The following is a 12,952-nucleotide window of genomic DNA, read 5'->3' as shown; positions in this document are numbered from 1 at the left end:
ACCTCTGTTATAAGACTTCCAAAGAAGGAGAGGTGGTGTGTTTGTCACCCTCTTGAGACAGAGGGTTAAAAAGGTTTTACACTAAAGATGTTCTTTCTAATGTTAAGTGGAATCTGTTTTCCTGTAATTTAAATCTATTATTCATATTCATATTCTAGCCTCTGTAGAAGCAGAAAACAAGCCACAGCTTCTACTTGTCATCTCTTCCAATATTTAAAATTGGCTACTGTGTAACATCTCATTCTCCTTTTCTTCTGCCTGAGTTGTTTCAAAGGGGAAAGCTATAAAGCTTAAACACTCTCCTTATCCAGGTCTGGATGTTTATTAAAGCTCCTCCAAAGGGAATAATGGTCACGGTAACACATGATAATGATGATAACAGTGTTGCCCTCCTCCTCCTCACTATCACTACCATTCTTTTCCAGTCTAAAACTAAAGGTATCTTGCTAAAGTAAAACTTTTTAAAAAGTCAAATACAAAAGTTAAAAATACTATTAACTCATCCATAAAATTAAAAGTGGCAAGTAAATATAATGATGATGATGGTGATGATGGTGATTATTTATTTTTAACCCTAACTCTCCAAAGGGACTCAGGGCAGCTTATAGCCATATTATATGATAGCCATAAATAATATACAGTATCTAATACCCATATAATGAGCTCTACAGGACCCAGTCATCTTAAACATTCAGCCCTTGCTGAAATAAATAAATGCAGAGGACCATTCATATCTGTTTGTGTTTGGTTCCATGACCCCTGCATAAATGCAGAAATCCATGGATGCTCAAGTCCTGTTTTATACAATAGTGTAGAAAAATGCTGTCCCTTATATAAAATTGCTAAATCAAGGCTTATTTGCAGGACCTTTTATAATGTCTGTTTGTCTATCTATCTGTCTATCCTTGGAAGCTTTTAAACAGAGGCTGGATGACCATCTGTCAGGGGTACTTTGATTGTGCTTTTCTTGCATGACAGGGGGTTAGAATAGATGGCCTATGTGGTCTCTTCCAACTCTATGATTCTCTATCTATCTATCTATCTATCTATCAAGCAATTGATGGTTAAATTCATGGATGCAGAATCTGTGGGTGCTGAGGGCTGGCTGTAAATAGAAAATACTAAAAAGTTTCAACCTACCTGCAGAAATATAGCAAGGCTGGCTGTAAATAGAAAATGCTAAAAAGTTCTAACTTCTCTCAGAAGGGTGTTCCAGAGCCTGGGATCAGCCACCAAGAAGGCCCTCTCCTGGGTTCCAACCAAGTGCCCTTGTGTGTGTGGTGGGTTGGACTTGAGCCATACAGAGATTTAAAGGTGATAACTAGGACTTTGAATTGCCCAGAAACAGACTGCCAGTGGAGTTATTGCAACAACTGTGTGCTCCACTTGGTAACCTGGCTATTGTTCTTTGAACCAGCTGAAGTTTTTTAAATACTCTTCAAAGCCACCCCCTTACAGAGCATGTCATAGTAATCTGAAGTATATGATATGTAGTAGGATATAAAATCAATTTGAAATCATGTCTACATGAGGGGGAATGGTCAAAAGGAAATATTCACTTCCCCTGTGACTTTTTAATCTGGTTGCATTTTCTACCACCATTGTGGCTAATTAATAAGGCAAAAGACTGGAGTGTGAAAAGCTGAGCTACAATTTGCCAAAATAAATGTCCTGTGCTTTACTTTTCAATTTCTAGCCAAATAGGGTTTATTTATTTATTTATTTATTTATTTATTTATTTACAGTTCTTATATTCCACCCTTCTCACCCCGCAGGGGACTCAGGGCGGATTACAGTAAACACATATATGGCAAACATTCAATGCCAGTTTGACAAACAACGTTTAACAGACAAATACACCGAGGCTATTTAACTTTTTTTTCTGGCCGCCAGGGGAGGTGCTGCTTTTCATCGTCCATCAACGACACCAATGAAGTTCTTCCGCATTCCACATTCCCCGGAGTCTTCTTTCTTTATGGCCTCATAAATTAGTTAAATTTAGCCTCCCACACAAGGTGGTACCTTATTTTCCTACTTGACAGATGCAACTGTCTTTCGGGTTGCAAAGGTCGACAACGGGCTACACAAATGGCTGGACACCCACTCCAGCCCGGGCTGGCTTCGAACTCATGACCTTTTGGTCAGAGTGATCTTAATGCAGCTGACACTCAGCCAGCTGCGCCACAATCCCGGTGTTCATCCCATTGAATATGAGGCATGCCCAAGGGCCGCTTGTGATCTCTTAGTATCCAATTCGTTAGTTGACATTTCCATTGGTTGTCTTTTTTTGTTCATTCTATATGCCCTGCCCATCTTCATTTGCTCCAGTGTAAAAAAAAACCCACATTTGCAAGTGGAGGAATCAGGGTGCTTGGTGGTAAAAATGTCATTTCACCTCCCCTGCATTTATTGATCTCTACTTTTTATTTATAAAATAAAGATAAGGTGACAGCAAACTCCTGTGGTCGAAGTTATAGGTTGTTAGCCAAAGATGTCATTAAAGCTAAGCAGTCAGTACTCACACCTGGCATCTGATGTGGAACCCAGTGCCCAGGAAAATACGGCTATTGATTTTGAACTGTCTGTGGCTTAACCTGCCAAGAGTAAAGAACTTTGTGGATTTGTTTGTAAAAGGTTCAAAATAAAATGTAATTTTGGTGCTAGTTGGCTGATATATTTTTCAGTGTGATCCTTCATATATGTCCATTGAGACAACACAGTTCATAGGATTTACTCCCAAATAAGAATGCATAGAATTGCAGCTTTGCTCTTCGATCATTTTCATGTTTACTAAGGCATAAGTACTCCCTCCCAATTGAGAATGCACAATGTGCCCAGAAAGTGCAGTTGTTTTAAATCAGTTGGGTATTTTTTGGCATAGGTAGAATACTGATTATTCTTTGGACTACAATTCTCAGAATCCTCCAGCAGCTGTGCTGACAGTCCTCCCTCAAGGAGGGAACTTTTTCAGGCTTTGTGATTGAAAGATTACTTTGGTATATCACTTTAAACAGGTGTGTGTTCCTCTTTTAGTGTTGCAGAGATCCAGAGTTTAAAGGAAGCACGGCTGAGAAAAGGCTGGTAATCCAGAGGCTGTCTGGGAGAGAGCTACTTGGGTGTGTCCTGAGCACTTCTCTCTGCCTTGCAGCTCAGTGGTCTGGTTTTGTCATCTTACTGTCAAGAACAGGAGCTTGCATTGTGCTCCATGAGGCCCGTTGAGAGGGAGGAACTGTAATGAAATGAGGATAAAACAGACCCTGGGATTGAGTGCTCCTTATAAACAGCTCAGCTAACATTCAGTTCAGGGAGAGTGTCATTGTGGTTGACTGACTTTGGTGAAGAACCAGTCTAAGCTAACTCGCTGCTGCTTGTTCTTCCACTCTACAAATTCATTTACAAGGACTGTCAAGGTCAATCTATCACTATTGTCTAGGGAGGGGACTGTGAGTTAGTCTTCCAGATGTGTTTGCTCCCATAGTTAAGCAGTTGAGAAGGAAAAGAATGTTTCTATTGTATCAAGTTGGAGCCAATTTTCTTCCCACTTTGGTGTGGCTGATGTTGTCAATTATTATTCTTACTCTTTGATTTAGGAAACATGATACTCTAAGAGCAGGCCTGCACAATCTGTAGCCCTCCAGGTATTTGGAATTCCAGTTCCCATAAGACTTAGTCAGCTTGTACAATGGCCAGGAATTCTGGGAGCGAAAGTCTAAAACACATGGAGGACCACAGGTTGTGCAGCTCTGTTTATAGCATTAAAAGTGAATTACTCATGTAATGCAGTGCTGATATCAATAATTAAAGCAGCACATCTGTTGGGTTGATGGTAGTTGTGATCAACACATCTGGACATCACTAAATTGGAGAAAGCTGATGATACATTGATAGTATAGTTCAAGAATATGTATTTGTAGAGTTGATGGAATCAAACTTCCTAGCAACAATATCATCAATAATCTCCCTTGTACACATTCCCATTCTTTTGCCTGTCTCAATCCCTTTAGTGATATGGAGCCTCACTTGTTTTTGAACTGGGGAGTTTTCTCCATATGTCATGGCACTACTGATAAGGCAGCACCTTGGATAGGTGCAGCTTTAAAATAGCTTTTTCAGGGATAGTTTGGTTGTGCTTCCTCTGCATATCCTGGTTTATCTTTCACTTTCAGTTCTCTGTTATTGGGTCATCAGATGTGAGGTTACTTAATTAAATACCCAGATATGTTACCAAAACTATTATTCACCTGCATCAAAACAGGAATTGACGACTGGGACTTTGAAATAAAAAACAAAAAAAGAATGTGTTAAATTCTAAATTTCTAAATCCATTCTGAAATGTTTTTTGTAATCTATCATTTAGATGTATTTTTGATGCCCTCGATTCCCTGGATTTAGGTTTTTCACTTGGAAACAAGTCAGAGTAGCGCAAGAGAATTTGCTGCTCAGTTTGTAAGTAACCCAGAGCAGAACTAGCTTGACTATTTAACTTTTCTGCTCCAGTGAGCCTCAGAGAGGCAACCTGCATTTGTAGTAGGAAGATGGGATGCGGTACTTCAATAGCCAAAAGACCATTTCTTTCATTCTCGTCAAAATCCATTGGGAAGCAGCTGATGCATTATTGATAGGGGTATATAAATGCCTTTCTCTCATGAAAGCCTGAAATGCCAGGCATCTTGAAAGTAGTTGGCATCTTGTCAAGCAATCAGTCTTCTCAGTCTCTTGGTTATTGTTCTGTCCTCTCGGTTCCCCTTGAGGACTTAGTTGCTATGATGGTTGTAATGAGAGATATCGGGAGCCACACTGGTTTTAAAATCTTGTTGGTTTGTCGATCTGTACAAGAGGACAGATTGATGAACTGGGTTACAGTGCTCTAGTAAACTCTCTACACGCTATGCCTTCATTTTCCTGCCCTGGAGCCCATTTTCACAATCTCTATGCCCCTCTCTCTGTACAGAGAAGAACTGGACCAGTTCAGGGCCGAATGAGAGGTAATAGTGGGGTTTCTCTGGGCATTGGCACTTTTCCAGTTGACAAGGTGGGAGAGTAATGGTCAATGGGGACTCCTGATCCCTTGGAGATGCTTCTGCAAATGCCATCTAAGTCCTTTTCATGGCACACAGCAAAAGCCACAGAAACCCTAATAGGTAGGCAAGTGGCTTAGTATGAAAAATTACAGTTCACCCACCACATTCATGAGTTTGGCTTTTTCATATTTTTGTGTGAACATTCAAGGAGGAAATGTCAGTGATTGTCTTGGCTGTCACCAACCACTTCCCTAGGCCCAGGGCTGCAGCAGTTTGGTGGAGCACCTGTCTTTGTTCTCAGCCACCTCTGGAAGCTGGTCACTATATGGGCCTTGGGAGGCAGTTTGTGGGCCATCGTGGCTCCGCTGCCATCCCTGGGGCATTAGAGGAGATAGAGCAACAGCAATCTCATTTGTCAATCACTTCTGGAGGCTGAATACTACAACGGTTTAAGGAGTCAGTTGGCAGACCATTACTGCAGCTTCACTCTCCGCACAGCTTCAGGCACAGGGCAACACAAATCTCTCACCAACCATCTCTGGAATCCTGCTTTGTTGTTGTTTATTCATTCAGTCTCTTCCATCTCTTCATGGCCTCATGGATCAGCCCACGCCAGAGCTCCCTATCGGCCGTGGCCACCCCCAGCTCCTTCAAAGTCAAGCCTGCTAGTGTATGAATTTCAGGAACAGGTTGGCAGGGGTATTACTGATGCTTTGCTCTCCTAAAGGCCAATCCCATTGGGGAGCCCTCTTCACCAGCTCTGCAAGAAAGCCTTACCCCTCCCCTCAAGGTATTCACAATTTTCCTACTTTTGTGGGATTCCTGTGCCCCTAACCACGATGAATTTAGAGGGCCATCTCTGTGCAGTGTACATGTAGTTGGCAATTGCCAAAGAAGCCCAATACTGTCTCACTTCAGAAGAAGAAAGGTCTGAAAAATGAAGGGACTGGCAAAAAGAAAACTGAAATGAGGACGGTCAGTAGGGCAGTTCTCTTCAGAAAGCTAGATTATTACTGAGGCATATCATTAAAATCACTATTTAAAGTATTTAAAGTCATCAGAAAATTAGCAATGCTAAATGGTCCATTCATTTTCTAAATTTCAGAAGAGGATAAGCTTGATTTCTATCCCATGCCTGTCTTATAGGAATATCTGGGGAAGGAGGAAAAAACACTGTATTTCACTTTAAAATCTGTCCAGAATAAATTTGGAGGCATTAAACTAAGAGACTGTAGGGAGCTTTAAGGATAATGCTTTGGAACTCAAGGTAACACAGAACCTTGATGTTTTTCAATAGAAGGAAGCTCTTGGCACTAGTGTATATATGGCTAAGCTGAACTAAACACAAGACCTATTTGGGTGCTCATGGGTTTAACATGAAGAACCTAATGTGCAGTATGACTGGGCAGACATACAGGAGGGGCTTTTCCTGCGCACGGACTCCACCCAGTGCTTGCCTGTGTTCTGTTTACTCACTGGCCTGGATGCAGTGTGGCCACAGAAGATGACTGTGACCCTGTGAGCAAAGCTGCTTTTAAAAGGATTGCTGTACACTAAATAAAGTTAAGAAAATAGGTGTGTGAAGGTTGGGTGGCTCTGGTCAAAGGCATACCTTGTCTGTTAGGAGACAACACTGTCAGTTCCAAGAACAGGACTTCGGCTGTCCCAGTTTCTCCTCTGGCACCAGCAGCACAACCTGTTCTGGTGTTTATTCTCCTCAACTCCCTTTCTTCCCGGCTTCCATTTTAGAAGACTGGGTGGGCCAGTAACAAAACATGTTCAAAATCTATGCAAGTCAAGATGGTGTCTTCAACACATCTGTTAAAATCAGGAAGGAAACACACAACTTTTAAATACAAAGTCAACACAGATGCACTCTCTAGTTAACATATTGCTTAATGTACAGTTAGCAAAAGTTATTTTTTGGAACCGCAACTTCCCAAATCACTCTGCTAGTATGAGCATGTTGACTGGGGGATTCTGAGAGGTGTAGTCCAGAAAAGTAACTTTTTAAAACACTGGGCTGGGTTTCTAGGTTCGCAAGATGGATCTACAACAAGAGAATTCGATGGCACCAGTTTGTGTTTCCTCGCTGTATCTCAGTTTTCCACTGCTCCTCAAATAATTATTTGTATGGTTGCCGCTACTCATTTTGACAGAATAGTGGAATAACTTGCCTTTCATAGTGCATTCCAGTGCCATCATTCTCCCCAGCTCAGGATTTCGATTTTTAAGTAACAAAGCAAATCTTTCATAAGTTCATATTTCTCTAGATCAGAGGTTCTTGAACTTTTTCAGCCGTGGAACCCTTTTAAAAAGAAATGTTTCTCATGGAGACCCAAGAAGTGTGTGTAGAGTCTTGCTTACCCAACATACTTATTTATTTATTTATAGAGTCTCGCTTATCCAACATATTTGTTGTTTGTTCGTTTGTTTACAGTATTTATATACCGCTTTTTTCACCCTAGGGAGATTCAAAGTGGTTTACACATAGCTGGCAAAATTCAATGCCTTACATTGGACACTGACGCGATGCCAATCCGTAACAATTACAATAATAAAACCACAATTAAGCATAAATCATAATTAGACAGTACATAATGAGACAGTACATAAACCGGCCGGCAGAATATTGGATAAGCAAAAATGTTGGATAATAAGGACAAGCCTATGAAACATCAAATTCTGCTATGATTTACAAATTAAGCACCAAAACATTATGTTTTACAACAAATAGACAGAAAAAGCAGCTCAATACATGGTAACGTTATGTAGTAATTACTGTATTTACAAATTTAGCATCAAAACATCACAATATAATGATGTATAATACTGTACAGAATATTGAATGAGCGAAGGTTGGATAAGCAAGACTACTATATATACAGAGAGAGAGAGAGAGAGATTATATATAATGTATATATACGAGGCATGGACAAACTTTTGGACACAGGAGCCACATTGCATTTTAAAATTTGACAGCTGGGTTGGGCGAGTGGTAGGTGGATGGAGATTGTTTGTGTGAAAAAACATGGACAAATTCTTATGTATTTATTTATTTATTTATTATTTATTTATTTATTTACTTTACTTATATACCGCTGTTCTCAGCCCGAAGGCGACTCACAGCGGTTCACAACAAATAAGAACAGCAAAAATTCAATGCTACAGTGTAAAACAGTTAACAACCTAACATATTACATAATTAATAAACAATTACTACAATAACCATTCACTATCGTCTCATCATCAAAAACATGATCCAGATTCGTCATCCATTATTCCGTTCCAATGTTCATTAACCAATCATTGCACTAATTATTCAAACGCCTGCTCAAACAGCCAGGTCTTCACTTTTCTGCGGAATACCATTAGAGATGGTGCTAGTCTAATGTCCGTAGGAAGGGCGTTCCACAGCCGAGGAGCCACCACCGAGAAGGCCCTATCTCTCGTCCCCGCCAGCCGTGCTTATCTCAATTGTAGTACAAAAAAGAAAGAACAATGCAATATGTAAAGTGAAGCACAATTTAAACCAACATAAACTTAACAGTATTTCAGTGGAAGACTCCAGGGGTCATCCAGTCCAACCCCCTTCTGCCATGCAGGAAAAGCACAATCAAGGCACCAGTGTCTCCTTCTCCACCACCGTGTGCTTGAAGGAAGAGGAGGAGAGAAGCATGGAGCTCCTGATTGTGCTTCATGGAGCCCTAAGAGCTCTGCGGAGCACACTTTGAGAACCACTGTTCTAACCCTTCAAAAATGTGCTAGGCCTTGCTGTAACGGAAGAAGCTTACTATGATTATTAGATAGAATGAATGGCATAGGAATGAATGTGGAACCCAAGAAAACACATATGGGAAGTTGGGTGAGAATTTGATCAAGAAATGAGTCTTGTGGAGGGACTTGAAGGAAAAGATTGAAGCAATTTAAGAAAAACAGAAGCTCTGGGGAAGAATGTTTTTTATGTCTGGACACAGCAATATGGAAGGGAACAGAAGAGAAAAAGGGAGCAAGGATTATAAGTAAGTTGTGATGAATGGTCTGGGACTTTAGGCTTGATCATTGAAATTATGAACTAAACATTTGTTGAGTGGACAGGTAAAATCATTAGTGGAGCACAGGAGGTGGGAGTTGATGTTAGAAAAAACTAATTACTTGAATAGAGATCTAAAAGATTTAGAAAGGAGAAAGGAAGGTGAAAGAGAAGGGTAAGTAAAAAGGTGGAGTCTGCTGCAGTTCAAGTATACAGAATACGAACAAGTAAGCTACATGTTATTTGCTCCCCATCCAATGCTTCTTAATTCTTTCCTGGTCTTGCAGGACTCCTACAGAAAGCAAGTGGTCATCGATGGAGAAACCTGTTTGCTAGACATCCTTGACACAGCAGGCCAAGAGGAGTACAGTGCCATGCGAGACCAGTACATGCGGACTGGAGAAGGTTTTCTTTGTGTCTTTGCCATTAACAACACCAAGTCCTTTGAAGACATTCATCAGTACAGGTCAGCCAAATTAACAGATAGAGATAATGGTTCTGGGGGCAGGGATACTCTGTAATCTTCATCAGTGAGTGGATGATATGCCAAGAGAAAGAAGACAAGGTGCTAAATGTTGGCTATTAGTTATGGGTGGGAAGGGAGACAAATTCCATGTTGGGTAAAAATGGAACAGGAAAATAAAAATAAAACTGTCCAAACCCTCCTGCTGTGCAGTGTTTTGATTATTACGCTCCAGAAAGGGTTTTGGTTGGGAAAGTGCAGAAAAGAGCAAACAAAATTATTACAGGAAAAGAGAAAATGTCCTTTGAGGAAATGTTACATTGTTTAGGACAAAAAGGGCAAGTAAAAAGAGATGTGATAGCAGTGTGCAAAATTATGCATGATGTGCACAGGGGATTTTTTTCCTCACTCTCAAAATAATAATATTCCATTGGTGTTGTGCACATTCAGGACCCTACGTAGAGCTCTCTGTGTGGAATAATTACATTTTTCCTTTTCTCCAACTTGGCATTTTCCAAATGTGTTTGAGCAGAACGCCATCATTTTGATAGCTGGCGAGCATTGTAGGTCAATGTATCTGAAGCATAATGGCTTGGGGAAAAGTTGCATTACATTCTGTATGGGTATGGTACTGGAGGGAGGCTGCCAAATGGCTTTTCTTGTTGCCCCAAGATCAACCTCTGAATTCAGGCTCCAGAATATAGCATAGTTAGATGTGTTGGCTCATTTTGCCTCATCTAGGAGCCCTTTCTGAGCAGTTGGGTTGTACTATTCCAAAATGGGATGGAGGAAATTCTTATGATACAACAAACAAAATATTTATATTAAGAGGCATTGGAGTCAGTCTTTTCTTCCCATCTACTTTTCATTGCATATATATGAGGAATGGGGAAGGATACAAGAGTGGATATAGAACAGGGGCATTTTTAACATCTTACATCTTCATCTCCTTCCATTGTTATCTAATACAAAAAATGGTTTCTATGATGTTGAAGGCTTTCATGGCTGGAATCACTGGGTTGCTGTGAGTTTTCCGGGCTGTATAGCCATGTTCCAGAAGATGCAGGCGAAATGTCAGGAGAGAATGCTTCTGGAATAGCCATACAGCCCGGAAAATTCACAGCAACCCAGTTTATGTGATGTTAAAAGGGAAAGGAAAGAAAGAAAACATTTCTAATCTAAAAGAGAAGGCTAGAAAAGAGGATGCACATTATTTTGAAACAAAGGAGACAGAACAATTGAGAAATAAAAAATAGAAAGCACTCACTAACGCTTCCTACCCTGTCTCTGTTGTGCTCTTCATAATCAAAAAATCTATTCTTTTTGTCATAAAACTTCTGGTAGATTAACTTTCCAGGATCCCTTGGATAATGGGCTGCCATTTTTAATCAAGATGGGAGGATTTGGCAATTGTATAAGCCTCATCAGTTTGTCCATCTCGGACATGTCCAACATTTTTGTAATCCATAAATCTTGGGTGGGAATTTTTTTCTCGTTTCCTATAGTAAGCATAAACAACCCTTGCTGCAATTACCATGTATAAAAAGAGCATCAGGAATTTTTTTGGTAGTGTTGAATTTGTAAGTCCCAACAGAAAGGCTCTAATGGTACTTTATTTTTAACGATGTTTTCAATCTTCTCATAATTTGTTTTAGGGTATACATTGTAATGTTTATTTATATTTTAGTTTTTATGTCTTAATGGATTGTTCTTGTTTTTATTTTATTTTGATACTTAATTCCTTTGCTGTAAGTTTTCTGTTGTTACTCTCCATTATGCTGTATTATTTTGATGTGTCTGTAACTATCTTGAGGCATTGAATGTTTGCCTTTTTATGTGTAAATCACCCCGAGTCCTTCCAGGAAGAGAGGGTGGTTTAGAAATAAAGTTGATGTTGTTGTTGTTGTTGTTGTTGTTGTTATATTCTTATATATTATAACCCCCCCCTTTTTTTTTTTTGCTTTAGCACACGTCCACCACATATGGCAAAAAGTTCCTTCTTTTTGATGACATTTTCAACAAGCATTTTTTAAATTTTGGTTCCATCTATGCTAATCTTTCCAGTGTCATGTACCATCTGAACATCATTTTGTAGAAATTTTCTCTCAATCCATAGCATCTTGTAAATGTAATATTTGTTTCCCCCATCTCTTCCCGTTTGTCTCGGTCGATACTATGGCCCACATTCTTTGACCATTGTATCATACAATCTTTGACTAGATGTACTTGGATCTATTTTTAATAATAATTTATAGAATTTGATTTTTTTTTCCTTGGACTGGAAAAATATTGTCTATTTCATTACTTTCCAGTCGATGCCTATTTTCTTATCCATTTGATATCTTTCTTGTAGTTGTCTATATTGGAACCATGAAAATTGCATGCCCTCTTGTTATAGTTGGTTTGGATTTTTTAGATGACCTAATTTTGTTGTCCAATTAATATATGTTAAAGGTGGGCCATTGGTCATCCCATCTCTGTCCAATCGAATGCTTGTTGATAGATGTCCACAAAGTTATTTTTAAGTAGAGTCTTGATTTGTACATTTCCCATGCTCAGTATAGTGTATTTCCTGGCAGGTGGCCCTTAAAATTAGAGTCCATTGGTGGGGTTTTTTTTTTTCATATATTAAGTATCCATACCATCCATATCTTAAATAATGACCTTCTTATGTCAGTGATCTTTTATTCTCTAGAGTTATCTATTCTTTCATTTAAACTAGAGCTGCAGTTTTGTAGTATAGTTTAACATTTGGTAGAGCCAGACCCCCTCTGTCTTTGGCATCTTGCAATGATTTCATCTTGATTCTTGGCTTTGTGCCTTTCATAGGGTTGCTTTGTTTGAGGCAGGTATCATTTAATAGTATTGGTAATGTGTGGAAAAGAAACATCATTTTAGGGAGAGCATTCATTTTAATTGTAGATATTATTCCCAGCAAAGGAAGTTCTAGCTGGGACCATTGTTTTAGATCAGACTTGATTGTGAGTGCACTTTTGCCTTTTTTTGACATTAGAAAACAACCTGGGGGTTCTTTCTTTAAAATTCTTTAAAAATGAGATGAATACTGGCTGACATCCTTTCAGTAATCATGAGATTGTCAGATGAAGTTACAGTCTTGTAATTGCAGGACATTCATATTTTTCAATAGCTGAAAGTGGTGCCCCACCCTCACTGGCCACCAAAAAACTTACCCTTTCAACCTGGCAGTGATGGATGGATGGATGGATGGATTATTCAAACTTTTAATCATATTTAATCATAAACACAGCAGAAGAGACTTAAAAACCCCAAAAACAAAAATTACATTACAAGGCATACTCAAAACCACATATATACACGCAAACACATATATACACATATACACAAATATATACACACATATACACACACAAAACACATATACACAGACTGGGCCACAGCAGCACATGGCAGAGG

The 12,952-nt window shown here is 39.4% G+C and overlaps 1 protein-coding gene across 2 annotated transcripts in view; it reads left to right on the top strand.

Moving 5' to 3' along the window:
* HRAS (HRas proto-oncogene, GTPase) overlaps positions 1-12,952 on the top strand; it is a 62,476-nt gene that overhangs the window by 36,751 nt on the left and 12,773 nt on the right. For both annotated transcript variants that reach the window (XM_060769646.2, XM_067462583.1), the window contains exon 3: positions 9,342-9,520. In XM_060769646.2, coding sequence (XP_060625629.1) covers positions 9,342-9,520 — 179 coding nt within the window. The remainder of the gene's footprint in view (positions 1-9,341; positions 9,521-12,952) is intronic.

Source organism: Anolis sagrei, chromosome 1 (assembly GCF_037176765.1).
Source record: "Anolis sagrei isolate rAnoSag1 chromosome 1, rAnoSag1.mat, whole genome shotgun sequence".
Taxonomy (NCBI): Eukaryota; Metazoa; Chordata; class Lepidosauria; order Squamata; family Dactyloidae; genus Anolis; species Anolis sagrei.
This window is presented reverse-complemented; position numbering and strand designations above follow the sequence as displayed.